Source organism: Clarias gariepinus, chromosome 28, assembly GCF_024256425.1.
Source record: "Clarias gariepinus isolate MV-2021 ecotype Netherlands chromosome 28, CGAR_prim_01v2, whole genome shotgun sequence".
Classification (NCBI taxonomy): Eukaryota; Metazoa; Chordata; class Actinopteri; order Siluriformes; family Clariidae; genus Clarias; species Clarias gariepinus.
This window is the reverse complement of record NC_071127.1, coordinates 9414488-9430766: the sequence shown is the minus strand read 5'-3', so window position 1 is coordinate 9430766 and position 16279 is coordinate 9414488. Positions and strand designations below refer to the sequence as shown.

Sequence of the window (16279 nt, the reverse complement as noted above, 5' to 3'; positions counted from 1 at the left end):
TGTCATATTTATGGGTCCTTGGGCCCTAATATTAATAATAATAATATTGTTGTTGGTCTTTCGGCATCAGCATTATCAGATTATATTATTAATATAATAATAAAAAAATTATTATTATTATTATTATTATTATTATATTTATTATATTAATAATAATGTACAATTTTTACAACTTTTTTAGCTCATTTTTATAATTCAGTTTTTTATTGTTGTTGTATAAAAACATAACAAAAATCACTTGACCCAATCAGGTATTAGTATATATTTTTACTATTATTATTATTATTATTATTATTACAGTGCTTTTCCATCTCTAAGTTTAACAAATCATACAAATCCTTAGAAATTAGAAATTGATACAGGGGAGGAGGTGAGGGGGGTGAGTTTAGTTGTTAAGGCAACATTGTTGCTAGGGGAAACTGAAGGAGGAGGGGCTGCACCAGGAGAGGGGCGGGGCTTGTATTTAAGAAAAAAGGAGAAAAAAAATGAGTCAACCCGGAAGTGGCTGGAAAGGCACTGTTATACACATAGCGGTGTGGAATTAATAATAATAATTAAAAAAAAAAAAAAAAAACACGCACACCGGATCCGTCGGTTTTAACACGTGCAGCGGTTTTATTTCGGAGACATCGCGCGCGCACTTTCACGCGCAGGAGGAAGTAATGTGGGGAGATTTCCGTCCAGCTGAACGGCGCGAGGAGGACAGGACCGGGGAGACACGGATGGGGAAAGAGGATCATCATCATCATCATCACCACGACAACACCGGCGTTATTCTGAGTCCTGACAATGCGTGGTGAAGGAGGAACACTGGAGGGTCAGCTGTGACATTCATCTACTGATACTACAGAGAGAGAGAGAGAGAGAGGGGCTGATCCTGATCCTGCATGATTATCTGCAACCCTGAAATGAATAAAGGTGAGACACACACACACACACACACACACAGGTTGCATGATTTAGATCAAGGGATTGTTCATTATAGTAACAGTAAATCAATTATAACGTTTAATTGATCTAAATGGGTGTCACGTGATCATTCATTAAAGCACCTCATTTAAAATTAATATAGTAACAGTCCTGATCTCTCTCTCTCTCTCTCTCTATATATATATATATATATATATATATATATATATATATATATATATATATATTAGCATTGTGACCTCGCACCTCCAGGGTCCCGGTTCGATTCCCGCCTCAGGGTCTGTGTGCATGGACGTTGCATGTTCTCTCCCCCTCTGTGCTTAATGGGTTTGTTTGGTTTCCTCTGGGTTCTCCTGCAGATCGGCGTTCCCAGATTGTCCGTAGTGTAAATGAGTATTTGCATGTTCTCCTCCGTGCATGGTGGGTTTCCTCCAGGTGCTCCGGTTTCCTCCCACAGTCCAAAGACATGCAGGTTAGACTAATTGCCCCATAGTGTGCGAATGAGTGTGTGTATTTGGGTGGGTGTGTGTGTGTGTGCCCTGCGATGGATTGGCACCCTGTCCAGGGTGTACCCCACCTCGTGCCCTAAGCCTCCTGGGATAGGCTCCAGGTCCTCCGTGACCCTACATACAGGATAAAGCAGTATAGAAGATGAGTGAGTGAGTGAGTGAGTGCCTTGCATTGAAAACGGGACCCTATCCAGGATGTACAAGGCTTTATTTTACTTCTAAGACTCCTGGGATAGGTTCCCCCACCGTGACCCTGGACACAGGAAAAAGTGGTATAGACGATCAAGGAGTGAGGAATAATAAACCATTTAGGATGCTTTATTAATGTTAATTAATCTAAAAGGTTTATATGATTCCTCATTAAAGCACTTTTTTTCTTATTGCTTCTGATTCTGCAGCTTGGATTAGGATTTATTCCGTATGCAAAGAAAAAGGCTTTCTGTTTATAATTAAGTGTGGGTGTGTATATGTATATATATATATATATATATATATATAGCGTAGTGGTTAGCGCTGTCCCTTTAACCTTCGGGGTCCAGGTTCGATCCTTGCCTCGGGTCTATGTGTGCATAGAGATTTCATGTTCTTGCCATGTTTGGTGGGTTTCCTTTGGGTTCTCTGGTTTCCACCTACATTCAGAGTAGCGTTGCTAAATGTCAATCAAAAATTGCTTTAGTGTGAGTGTGCGCTGGATTGGCACCAGGTCCAGGATGTACCCGACTTTATGCCCTCAAGTCTTCTGTGATTGGCTCCAGGGCCCCCCATGACACCCCCACCCCCCACATCCCCGTGACCCTGTATACAGAATAAAGCGATGTAGACGATGAGTGAGTGAGTAACAATAAAACAGTTAAGATGCTTATATATATATAGGTGGCGTAGTATAGTTCGCAGTGTTGCCTCGCACCTTCAGAATCCGGGTTCGATTGCCCCCAACCTCAATATGAGAAAATGTGTGATAAGCCGTAGACATATCCATCCATCCAGGATTTCTTCCCAACAACCAGTAACGAGGTCTTCCTGTAATTAATTCCCACATGCATTAAAACCCGCGGCCATGTGCAAGCCATTACAGCTCGTTCCGTGGACATTTTGCTCCTCCTAGCACGTCCTGTCTGGAGCGTGTAATGTTTAAAAAAACGTATGTACATGCATGAGCTTTGACCTTCGTCCTGCCGAGCAGCCTACCAGACTCATCCACGTTTACAGGAGAGGAAAGTGAGAGAAAGGAGATGAAAAAAAAGAGGGGAGGAGGGTAGACAAGGAGAACTTCCCTCCCCTTTCTTTCCCCCTCCCTTTCTGTGTCTTGCTCTGTGTGTGTGTCTCTCTCTGTCATCCACTTCTACTTGAGAGCTGAGAGAACGAAGAGGGAGAGAGAGAGAGAGAGAGACGTGGAGCAAAGTTTGACTGAGAGGTACTGTTACTTAGATGTTGTTCGTAACATCAGGACTTTTTGTTTCATGTCAGGTCTTTAAATAAAAGAGAACTTTTTAGTTGTTGTTTTTTTTGCACTATAGTTCTACCAGCGTAGAGTTGAGTTGAGTTTTCTGATAACTTTTTGGTCTCTTTTGGTTCTCTTTTTTGTTTTGGTAAGGCCGTACCAGGTCCACATGTGGTTTTGATTTTTGAAAGCAGACCCACGCTGCGTTCGCTTGTTGGCACGAGGCGAGGCGAGTATGGGTATGCTGTAAGTTTTTTCTGTCTGCTCGGTGGAAAAAACAATAAAGAAAAAAAGAGAATGCTTTCACGTGTGCACACTATTAACTTCGCTTCCTCTTTCCATCTCTGATTAAATCCTGAATCTCACTAATTAATGAAGAGTTAAACAGTGTAAAAAAAAAGCCTTCACAGTCCTCCTCTCTTGTTTAACAGGATCAAGTGGAGATTAGTTGCTCGGCCGCATCTCGGGGAGATTATCGGGGTTAATATTGTAACAGCTCATGTAACAGCCATGGTGGTTTCCGTGTCTGTTCCTACTGTACGTATGGTTTCGTGACGTGCGGTTTCTGGATCCCGTCCTGAAATTTGCATCGCTGTTGTCAGCAGCGCGGACTTCATCATCATCATCATCATCATCGTGAATGATTTTTTTATATTGAACCGTATTTTATATTGGTCTGAATCTTATTTATCTCATGGAAGCACTTTTTCTTTTAAAGAAATTTTAAAATGTCTAGACGTTTCGTTTAAAGTGTTTGATAGCTGTTACGGCCTTCACTCAAGGGCCCAACCTGGTGGCTGTGGGGTTTGAACCTAACCTCTGACCTCTGATTAACTGTCTAACGCAGCAGCACTGATGGTCATGTTCATGCTGTCACTGTAATACACTCAATAACAATAACTTTAAGTTTCTTATTGTTTCTAGCTCATTCGCATGTTGTCATATTTTATGTATGTAGATCTTGCGTTCAGATCAAAACCGTTTATTTAAGTTTTGGGTTTTTTCTTGTTTGTGGGAAGGAGTCTCCAGTGTCAGCACTTTCTCAACTTTTGCTCAGCTTTCTGTCTTTACACTTTCTGTTTTTGTCGCATCAGATGACAAGCTGTGGGTTTTTTCTTTTTATTTACCTTCTTTCTTTTTCTTTTTTTTTTGTTGAAGACGGGGGAAAAATAGGTTTTCGAGATTAGGGACAGACTGTTTATAGCTGCTGTGACATAAGCGATTACAGGAATGATCCTTCTTAGAAACCCAAAACTTTTTTTAAGTTTTTTTTTTTTTTTTAACATTTTGTCGGTGTAAGAGAACTAAAACACACAGGCATGTCAGCAGTCACTATATACCATGTTGTTCCATGATTACACCATGATTTCCCATAATATAATCCCCTACAACTCTCTCTCTCTCTCTCTCTTTCTCTCTCTCTGAACTTCCTGTGTCTTGTTACCACCTTGTCGGCTTCCTGGTAGGAAATATCACCTCATAAATCGAATTCTATTGTTATTATTAAATATGTTTTTTTTTTAAGAACGTTCTCTTTGGTATGGAAAAAAACAAAGATTAGGAGGTTTAACCCGGTCAGCACAGCGGAGTGAGACACTCCTAGCCGACACTCCTGTGAGTATTGACTTTCCTGTGCAGGCTCGTGGCTGACACTCGGGATGAATGGACTTTGTAATTGTGTTAGTTCACAGCCCGGGTGTTCTCTGGCGTCCTTAAGTGAGCAGCGAAAAGCGAACCGGTCCTATCTGAGAATTCTGACTTTCTTTATTCAACATCAGGATTTATAGAAACACATTAGATTTCGATTCGATCCTCTTCTGCATACATTTCCTGGAGAAAGAAAGTTTATGACCCTTATAAACCCACGGGATCATGGGAAGAGGTGCCGCGTTCGTTTCTCCAGCACGGGGGAGGGTTTCGCAAGCATCCTGAAGCCGACATACACTCCTGTTAGATACTGAATAACGCCTCGGAGCTGTAAGTAGTGTAAATAGTGTACACACACGCACACATGTGCAGAATGATGATCATATGATCACATGGCGTCCAAACATTAAACGATCCTTCCCAGCATGCTGAGAGTCAGGAGTGGAAACCATGATTCAACTAAAAAAAAAAAAACATTCTGTACACATCCTGTCAGATTCGAACCCGTTATCACACCGATCAGCGCGGGGGTGTTCGTACGCTTCTCTACGCGTTTGATTGTTTTCTTTTCTTTTTTAATGTTTTCCCACACTAATCTAAAGGAAATATTAGTATAAGAATCCCATTGGTCAGCACACATTGATTTGTTTTCTATAACCCGCAGGTCTCACAGTAGTGCAAAAATAAATAAATACATAAATAAATAAGAGCAAATTCCTTCCTATTAACACGTTACCGATTTTATAGGATTGTTTATGCAGGTTCGTGTTCCACATAATCTACGACGCATAATTAACAAGTAACCCGAGGGCAATGCTAGCTTAAGGCTGAAGCTAATAAGAAGGTCACGGGTTCGATTTTAAGGTTCGAGAGAAATGTGGTTAAGGGGCGTCTGCAGAATGCCTGGAATGAAATGAATAAATAAAAAAAGAAGGAAAAATCTGTAATTGAAGTTTAATCTGAAATTGTGAAGTTTTTTTATTTAGGATTTTATCCTAAAAGTAGGATTTTTTTTTTAAGGAGTCTCCAGTGTTAGGGCTTTTTAGCGTTCATCTTCATCTCCTATACTGCTTTATCCTGTATACAGGGTCATGGAGCCTATAGGCATGAGGTGGGGTACACCCTGGACAATGTGCACACACACACACTCGTTCACACACTACAGGCAATTTTGGGAACCTAAATCTGCATGTCTTTGGGAGGAAACCGGAGTACCCGGAGGAAACCCATGGACCCCGAGGCAGGAATCAAACCCGGACGTTGGAGGTGCGAGGTGACAACCATGAAACTTTCAAATTGAAACTTGTTATATGATTTCTGGTTTACAACTACAGTGGTGTAAGTGATAACACGGACGTTCCACGGCGTTTAACAGAACCGTAAATGGATTAAAAAGTACAACATGGCCTTAATTAACTGCGCATTTATAAACGTTTGCAGATTGCCCTTGAATAAATTTATAATGTAAGGGTAACTCCACCTCCACTTTACTGGGAGAACACGACCTCGACAACCTGTTCTCTTCCTCACATACTGTAAACCACACCAAGTTTAGACGTTAGCCATTACCGCGCTCTGTCGGAATTTATGCGCCTACTTGATATTCTCTGTCGTGTTTTCAGACCTTACAATGCAAACAGCCTCGAGTGGCCCACATGGCGCCGCGTAGTGAACGGGGTGTGTTGCTTCCTTAACGCCTGACCGTTAAATCATCTCGACACCACTGTTTCACCAGCACCTCTGACTTTATGAGAACACTGCTGACGTTTGGTGTTTTTTTTAGGCGAGATTCATATTTCCTCTTTCGGCCTAAATACTGTGCGTCTAAAGGAAATGTTGAGCAAGGACTGGGCGTATACCTGCCCTAGTTTTTTGAAAAACAGGCTGGGGTTAAACTCCATTTCTAAACATGGTTTTATTGGAACTGCTGTACGGTATACGCGATATCGGTTCTTGTTTGGTTTTTGATAAGTGATATGGTTGCTTTCAAACCATCATCGGTACAGTAATGCTGAGACCTTTGTTACTAATGCAGATTATTTAAACCGGACCCCTTTCTCCTTTGGAGGGGAATTATTTGGGATAAACAGTAACGCAGAACAAATAGAGCACATGGAACACCTTGTGAGCGACCTCGCGTGGCGTTTCCACCGATATGTTTGGCTTAAATTAAAGCCTTCAAAAGTCTTCATTTGTTTTAAATCAGTTTGTTCAATAAATGGCGACACAGCGGCGTAGTGGTCGACATTGTCTCCTCCAGGATCGAGGGTTCGATTCCCGATTTGTGGGCTGGGGTGCCTGTTCCGGTTTTACTCCAGCAGTCCGAAGACAGGCAGTTTAAGTTAATTGGTGTTCCCAAAAATCGCCCGTAGTGTGTGAACGAGTGTGTAATGGATTGGCACCCTGTCCAGGGTGTACCCTGCCTCATGCCTTAGGTCTCCTAAATAAACTAGTTCTGTCAAACATCTGGAGATGAGTGTCTGCCAAATCCAGTCATCTGGAAACCTCTGTAGTCAAACTAGGGACTGGGGAGGCCAGTGGTGACGGTTGTACCAATGGAAATAAATACAACCAATGGTGGTACAACCTCCAGTCAACATTCACACGCTATGGGCAATTTGAAAAACGCCAATCGGCCTAATTTGCATTTTGGACTGTTTTTTTTTTTTATGTTTTTTTTGGACTGTGGGAGGAAACCCACCAAGCACAGGGAGAACATGCAAACTCCATGCAGGACCTGGAGGTGCGAGTTGACAGTGCTGACCTCTAAACCGCCGTGCCGCCGTCTGCCAAACGCAGAGGTGTAAATGTAAATGTGCTACTTAGACACACCGCCATTTTGGAAATGATCTCATAGGTACACAAATTCACAAACTGTCACATGACTGCACCAGGACGTTCGTTAGATGTCACTGGAGCCTTTGTGAGAGAAAGTCAAGGGTAAAGCTGAATAAAAAGCTTTCTAGGCCATTAAAATGTTATATACGCAAATTGATCCTCAAATAAGAATGGTTATTCATTGACCGTGTTATGAAAAGGTGTTGCAATATCAATAATGTCTTAGAAAAGTAATAATAGTCAGAAAGATCTATATCACGTTTTTAGGCCTGGAGATCTTTGTCACGTCTGTTTTCATGTCTGCTCTCTGTCTTTCCGGCTGCTGAATAGATAACGATCAGGAAAGAGATTTAAGTCGTCGTCAGATCAGAATGCGTGCAGGCCGCATTCCATGCCTTCGAATGAGCGATCGTGTGAACTTTCAAACTGTGGACGCTGTACCTATTCCGCTGCATTACAAGTGACACTGAATTCCCTGAGCAACTGCCGAAAAAAAAAAGGAAAAATCCAATTCTGTCTCTCTCTGTCTTGTTTTGTTGTTTCAGCGCACAGGCAGGAGGATAGCCTTTCACATCTTCCCTGACCCTCACCATTCAATACTACACCAGGGCTTCCTTTTGTTGCGTTCGAAATCCTCCCTTTCTCACGTCGCTCTAGTTTAGCCCAGGCCGTCTTTTATGCTCCTAGAAGAAAGTCTCAAGTGTATCCTTGCTGGATGTATTCTCTAAGGGTAGACTGCTGAGAAAGCTTTGATTTAACCGTTTACAAAATCACCTACGATGGAGTAGAAAACATGTCTTTTTAGTCACCTGTGAAATTTCTCTTCTGTTTTTTACTTTTTGTCTTGCTCTAGCTTTCTCCTCCCTTCGGTCTCTCCTTTGGTGCCACTGGGCCATGGTTCGTAAGAAAGGCTCCCTTATCTTATGCGGAGCGGTTCTGTTCGTCGCCTGGAATGCCCTGTTGCTCCTGTTTCTCTGGGGACGGCCGCCGATCGGGCGACTCGGAGACGGAGGTGGCGCCGAACCAGGAGCGGGGGAGGAATGGCAAGCCGGGAAAGGAAAGAGGGGCGGAGCCAGCGGGCTGGCGGACGAGGTGATCCGATTGGCGGATGAAATGGAGAAGGAACTGGAGACGCAAAAGAAACTGGTGGAACAGATACACAGCCACAGATCATCGTGGGAAAAGAGTAAAAACCTGGGCAAAAAAGAGGCCGAGGACGCAAGGGACAAAAAAGACGAATTGCCCCAGTTACCCAACTCGGTGGGAAATGAAATTGTTGTAAAAAACAAGCAGGTTCCCGTCGTCACAAAATCTCCCCCGGACGCAAAACGGGACACGGAGTCCAACAAAGACACGCCGTTGGAAAATCATAACGTGGACGTTACGGCTTCTAGTCCTCAAACCGTCATCCCGATCTTGGTTATCGCTTGCGACAGGGTCACAGTGAAAAGAAGTCTGGACAAGCTGATACAGTACCGGCCTTCAGTCGAGCTCTACCCCATCATCGTGAGCCAGGACTGCGGTCACGCCGACACGGCCCGGGTCATCGACTCCTACGGCAGTCAGGTGACCCACATCAGCCAACCTGACCTCTCTACTATTCCTGTGCGGCCCGATCACAGGAAGTTCCAGGGTTACTATAAGATCGCCAGACACTACCGTTGGGCCCTGAACCAAGTGTTTAATGTGTTTCGGTACTCCACTGTGGTCATCGTAGAAGACGACTTGGAGGTAAGAACTCGGACGTAATCATAAGCATGTTCACATACAACAGGTACCAAGATTCTCAACTTGTTCCAATATTGAAGTAACTTTCTATTTAGCATCAGCACAATGTGCACAAATCAAACCCTCTGCGTTATCTGGAATTAAATTTGGAATTCCATTTTTTTTTTTTTTTTTTTTTAAGGATGAAAAAAAGGCGGATCTGCTTTCATTTGTTTCTCAAGTAGCTCTTTTGAAACTGTCTTAGCTCAAACCCGCGCATTGTAAAGGCAAATTTGCTCCAGAGAAACAAATAAGAATTACGTCATTAAACCTGGGTTCTGGAAAAGCGTCCAAAACATGCTGGCAAAGGTTCCTATTGAGGAAATGATGATGATAACAATCATAATGTTCTTAGGGCGTAATCAGTACCACTACAAACATTGTCCTGCAATACTTAATGCCGGTGTTGGATTTCTTCATGTGTTTTTAATACAACACTGGACTAGCTGGATTTACAGCGTCTGGTGACGTGTTCATGTAAAGCTTTGACAAAAAAAAACAGGAAAATCCTATTTTTTTTTTCTCTCACACACAAGACCGAATTCCAGATTTCAGGATTTCAGGTTTTGTTACTATAAGTAAAAAAAAAAAAAAAAATTTGTAAATTTAGACACAATGCATTTCAAGACGATCAGCACACAAATATGCATGCAAACGTTGGGTAAATAAAAAGTTTGTGGATGACTTTTTTTTATTTTTTCAGAGTTTTTGACTTTTTTGTAAGCATTTGAAGTAAGACGTGACTTCATGTAGGAATTTGACTTGACACTGTTTATGTACGTTTCTTTTTTAAACCAAAAAATCTTAACATTAATTAAAAAAAAAATAATAAATGCATTTTCAATGCAAATCTTTACTTTGCAAGATTTCTCAATAGAGCTGGTCGGCTTTTCATTTGCCTATGTCAGTCAGAATTTGACTTAAGAACTACACGTGAACCTATCGTACTTGGAAACCGACACATCCGAAAGAAAGCCTGGGTGTCGTTTAATGCAGCTGTAATTAATATGCTGGAAAACTCCAGCATGCGCACTTGACTGGACCGACTCCTCGTGTTGCACCGTAGTGCTGCAGGGCCAGACGCAGTGAATTGAGTTTTGTGCTGTAATGCGATCGCACCGTCTGCATAAACTGCACCTGCCCAGACACGAGAGGCGACTTTTCACATAGACGCTGAGAATGGCTGTAAAGTGCTATCTATCACATAAGACTAGTTTTTAATCTGTCTTTGTAGATTCTCCTGTCCATTCTCACAGATCAGCGCGGTGAACTGATCATTATACTCGGCCAAACCGGAATATCACCATTTTTAAGCATTCTACCACTTTGAAATAATAATCATTCAAGTTTGAGAAATCTTGTTTTTCCACATCTTAACAAGACTTGTGTTGCTTTGTAGGTGGCGCCAGACTTTTTCGAGTACTTCCGTGCCCTCCACCCGATCCTGCTCTCCGACCCGACGCTGTGGTGCATCTCAGCCTGGAACGATAACGGACGTGATGGCCTGGTGGACCCGGGCAAGGCCGACCTTCTCTACCGGACAGATTTCTTCCCAGGTCTGGGATGGATGCTGTTAAAGGAGGTGTGGGCGGAGCTTGAGCCCAAGTGGCCCAAAGCGTTCTGGGACGACTGGATGCGTCAACCGGAGCAAAGGAAAGAACGGTCCTGCATCCGACCGGAGATCTCCAGGACTATGACGTTCGGCCGGAAAGGAGTCAGTCTGGGTCAGTTTTTCGACCAGTACCTGCGCTACATTAAACTCAACACTGAATTTGTGCCTTTCACTAAACAGGATTTGTCTTACTTGGTCAGGGAGCACTACGATGAAAACTTTAATAAAGAAGTGTACAGTGCGCCTCTGGTAAGAGCCGAGGAGCTGCAGCAGGGTGGTAGTTTGCAAGGTTCAGGACCGTTCCGGGTGCAGTACTCCAGCAGGGACAGTTTCAAGGTCTCGGCTCGGAATCTGGGAGTGATGGACGACTTGAAGTCCGGCGTCCCGCGTGCCGGTTACAGGGGCGTGGTCAGCTTTCTCTCTCGCGGTCGGAGGATTTACTTGGCCCCACCTGAGGGCTGGACAAAATACGACACGAGCTGGAGCTGAAGGGTTTCAACAATAGGATGTGGACAGGGTATCAGAACCATGCGAGAGGAGCTGACGATTGTCCTCCTAAACCAAAGAAAACACGTTGCATGGTGGAGACGGGAGTGCTCGGGCAAAATGTGAGAGATTTCATGAAGGAAGCCAGCTTTGTTCTGTTCCGATGATGTATGTAGCGTTCACACTAGCAAGCGACGACGTCACGTCAGGTGCGCACTGGTGGATTTTTAAATTATTATTATTATTATTTTAAAACTACTGTTTTAACACGTTTTCATTTCCTTCACACCAAAGGCTTTAGAAAGGAAACTAAACTAAACACGGGTCTGAAACTGGTCATGTGAGAATAGTGATTAAGGGAGTCCATTGGAGCCGCTCGTTTGCATTTGTCGCTTGAGCGCTCCATGCCCGATTTGCATAGAACTGAGAATGTCACATTCAAACGACGGCTCCGTACGTGTCGCACACCTTGTATGGAACATCGACTGTACATTTGGCTGTCGCTCTATCACTTGCTAGTGTGAACATATGTTTAGGGTTCAAGCCCGGTTGTAGTGGGAACGACACCAACGACGACAATACGAAGAAGAAGAAAAAAAGGCCACTTCCTCATGCACATACCGTAATCATACTGAGAAAAGAGCTGAAGTAAAGGGTGTTGAAGGATCGTCATGTCATAACCACTGCTAAATTGTATATTTTTCCAAATGACTATCATCAAAGATCTCTCACCCAGTGAGAGTTTCCAACTCGTTCTAATCAAGCTCCTGACTTATTAATGAAGGTATAATCCACGTTTATCTTGAGGAAACAAAGTAGATTTTACGTACCTTTTTAAAAAATATATATTATTAAAGGAGCACTGCTTTGGGCGAAGGTCCCACATGTGAAGAAGCACCAAAACTTTTTCTTGAAGTACTTGAACGCTACTACGTCCTCTAGAATTTGGGAGCACTTTCAAGTTAAGATTAAAAGATATCCTAAGTTGTTGGGTTTGTCGCAGTGACCACGGAGAACGCGGTCTTTTCAGCGGATCCGAGTAGACCCCGGACGAGAGGACGAATCGATACTAATTTAAAACATGCTGTATTTGTGGGAAGGTTTGATATGTCTGTCTGACAAAGTATAAAACCACTGCCTGATGTGTTTCTAAATTTAATACATTGATAATAAAAGACTATTTTGATACGTCCGTATGCAAAAAACCTCTTTTGTTTCCACAAGATGTATGAAAGATATTTGTAAGACTTGTTGCGGTACAAGTCGACGTAACCAAGAGGTGTGGGCGCAGCATCATGTGACGTGGGTTTGGAAGTTAACCCCTCAGTCTCTGGGATTGAAATGACTAAGCTCATTTGGGGATGGAAATTACTCGGAAAAACTTTCTCATTCACTTGATGAGAAACGGTGTGTACTGTACATAGCACTGCTGACTCACAGCCCCAGGATCTCTAGCGTTCTCTCAGGGTCTGTTTGGCTTCACTCTGTGCTCTTGTAAATTACTGTATGTTTGCTACACTTAATTGCCCCTAGGTGGGAATATATATATATATATATATATATATATATATGTGAGTGTGTGTGTGCGCGTGCGTGCGTGTCTGTGTGTCCTATCCGGGCAAATATTCCCACCCCATGAGCAGTGATTTTGGGACAGGCTGCAAACCCCTCACAAGAATAAAACGAACAAATGTATCACCCGATCAAAGATCCATTGTCGTAGCGGTTTATAAAAATTTCCTCCTGGAGCATTTTTGGTCTACTTTATTATATATGGGAATGCTTCCAGAAAAAAGATTAAATATGTGATAAAAATAGAAACCCTTGGGAGGATTTTACGATAAGTGAGTTTTCTCAACAATGCCATTAATAAATAAGCAGTTAGGTAATCATATAAACATACTGTTCTAATATTTAATTTATGTTTTGCCTCCAGCAATTTTTGGGAATAAAAAATTAGTCAAAGCATGCAGTTCCTCACATGACCACTAGGGGCTGAGTCAATCCACATAGAGGCCCATGTTAAAAACGTTTAACTTTACAACAGAAATAAACAACCTGGTATAAAGTACAGTTTTTGTCTCCGTAGCTAAATTTTTTCCATTTATGAAATTTTTTTCACAAGGGTGAATTTTTATGTAAATCATCAGGTAAAATTATTAATAATAGCAGCATCTGACAGGTGACAGCTCTTTAGCTAGCCAGCTAACTGGAATGGTGTGGTGAACACATGATGGATTTCAGTCAGATGCTAATTAACCTTAGCATATAATTCAACATTAGCCACACTACTGGCATTTTAGCTAAGCTAAAACTAAACTAGCTAGCTTGAGGTAAATTGACTGAGGTAAGTTCCAACCAACAGCCAGGTTCTGTTGCTCCGCCCATTTGACCTTTTATGGGTGTAGGCGGGGTCAACTCCTTCCAAGATGGCGACGACCAGAGCTCCAACAACAACAAAAAAAAATTTGCAACGTCATTCTCAGTGGAATGTACAAAGTGCTGATGAACTTAGCTGTGGGCCAACAATTAAAAAAAAGAGTAACGATGAAACATAAACTGTTTTAAACTTGCTATTTCTAGAACTTTCTAGACTTTATTATCTACAGTGTGTACACTTGGAACAAGTTTGCCCTTTTGGTTTATTTCTAATGGATTTTTACAAGTACTTTATCACTTCAGTACACACCCCTCAAGTTCCTTTAATTACGTGCAGTCTGAAGTTATTCCAAACCAACCAAACACTGCAGCAAACGAAACAAACAAACAAAAAAAATCTATTGGGAATGGTACGGGTCGACGGCCTATCAAAACCTGACACCAGCAATAAATCTTTGGACTTGTACTAATAAACATACTCTCTGTATGCACCGCCGCACCTCATGCATTCTAATTTATTCCAGCTGCATTTGGTTTAAGGAACCCTCTCACTTTTTCTCACACACACACACTGTACACTCCTGCATATGACCACCTGCATAGTATTGTGTTAAGTTTCCCTCTTTTGCCACTAAAAGCGATGTTTGTTTGTTCAGACACCTTTCTGTCATTAAACTTTTCCACGCTTTAATCTACCCTAGCGCTTCCACTGGATCGGACTGCGCGGGCCGGTTCACCGGTTTACCTTCCATGGATGACTTTCGGTTTGTCCTGACCACTGCAGACCAGGAACATCCCATAGTTCTCTAGCCATCACGATTTGTCCCTTGTCAAAGTCACTCAGATCCTTACGCTTGCCCATTTTTTCTCCTTCCAACACATCAACTTCAGGGGGGAAAAAAAGGTTCACTTGCTGCCTAATACAGTATATCCCACCATTGTCATGAGACATTAAAATTTGGCCCTTCTCACATTCAGTGGTTACATTTCTTGGGTCAGGGCAACTTCAAAACTGCAGCTCTTGTGAGATGCTCCTAGGTGACAGTGGTCAGGACATACCGAAAGTGGTACAAGGAAGGAAAACCAGTGAACTGGTGACATGGTAATGGGTGGCCAAGGCTCACTGGTACACATGTGGAGCGAAAGCTGGCCTGTCCGATCCAATAGAATAGAATTGCTAGTGTAGCTTAAATTGAGGTGTAAGGTTAATGCTGGTTGTGATAGAAAGGTGTCAGAACACATGTTATATATGAAAGATCTGTATTTAGCCAGGGGTAGCTCAGTGGTTAAGGCATTGGACTACGGTTCGGAAGATCCCAGGTTCAAACCCCACAACCACCAAGTTTCCACTGTTGGGCCCTTGAGCAAGGCCCTTAACCCTCAACTGCTCAGATGTATAATGAGATAAAAATGTAAGTCGCTCTGGATAAGAGCGTCTGCCAAATGACTAAATGTAAATGTAAATGTATTTAACTTGTATTTATTTTTTGGCTTTTACAAGTCTCGTCCCCGTCTCAGCAGATCGTTCCTAGATATTTAAATGTTAATCTTTAAAATCTGCTTTGGAAAGCAACTCACGCAAGCTTTAAAGCAAACGTTTGTGCCTTTTTGTTGTTTCTTTCACCCCTACTCTCAACTTTCTCTCTCTCTCTCTCACACTCTCTCACACATTCTCTCACACACACACCCCTCATTCACACCCATTTGTTCCTCCCCTGATGTCCATTGTCACTTCTCTCATCCTGTTGACTTCCTGTTGTAAAGATCTGTCCTGCCGACACGCCTGTACTTGTTTCCTGTTATCTTATCCTTAAGCATTGAGAAAAACTAAACAGGCTTTGCTTTAGTTACAGTTAACTTGAACCAGAATATAGAGCTGGAGTTTAAAAAAAGGAAAAAAAAGTCAGCTTTGGTTAACATGGTGCTCGAGGAAATGTTTAAACTATGCATAAATTAAAGTCATTTTGTCTTTAATTGAGATGAATGTCTGTATGTTGGCTAACAAACTGACATAGAAAGCAAACCGGCATCGTAAACACTATATATAATTAACTAGTTGTATGTGTGTGTGTATATATATATATATATATATACATAACTTTATTCCCACTATCCTGGTGTAAACCTTTGCAACATTCAGACACATGTAACAGCAGTTTGTGAAGTTAAATTTTTAAGTTAAATACTGATCTTTCATACGGTAAAACATCAAATAATCTGATTAGCTGTGTTATCGTGTTATTTGCAGATCATTATCATGCGGTTTCCACAATCTGTACATCTTATAAACTGGGTCAGAGATGCGCGTTTCTCTCCATCACCTCAAAGTTGCTAAATATTTTACAAATAAATGCACTTATGACGATATGTATACAGTACCAAAAAACAATAGATTGTTACTTGAACTATGCTTGATGGGAAATAACTAAATAATGAATAAAAGGCTTTGGATGAACAGAGACAATCAGTCAGTGAGGGTTTTCAACCTTGAAAGATTTAAAGCACTAAAATGAACATCACCTGAGGGTAAAGATATACTGTAGCTCCCCTTTTAAGAGGCGTAAAAGATTTATTGACCCTGGCAGTGAAATATGATTTATTTCTGCGCTTATGTTCTTAAACTGCAGTAAGGCCACAGCTCCTGTCCTTCACTGGTATTGACGGACTTGG

General features: G+C 42.0%; 1 protein-coding gene across 2 annotated transcripts; it reads left to right on the top strand.

Annotated features, from left to right (window-relative positions):
- Positions 1 to 485: 485 nt before the first annotated feature.
- Positions 486 to 12418, top strand: mgat1b (alpha-1,3-mannosyl-glycoprotein 2-beta-N-acetylglucosaminyltransferase b). 2 transcript variants are annotated; one of them, XM_053489613.1, is made up of 3 exons: positions 486 to 918; positions 8219 to 9096; positions 10532 to 12418. In XM_053489613.1, the coding sequence occupies exons 1-3, from the start codon at positions 888 to 890 to the stop codon at positions 11231 to 11233; spliced, it is 1611 nt and encodes a 536-aa protein (XP_053345588.1). In that variant the 5' UTR covers positions 486 to 887; the 3' UTR covers positions 11234 to 12418. The 2 variants fall into 2 exon arrangements, with proteins under 2 accessions (XP_053345588.1, XP_053345589.1); XM_053489614.1 differs by lacking the exon at positions 486 to 918 and adding an exon at positions 2733 to 2853.
- The last annotated feature ends 3861 nt before the right edge of the window (positions 12419 to 16279 follow it).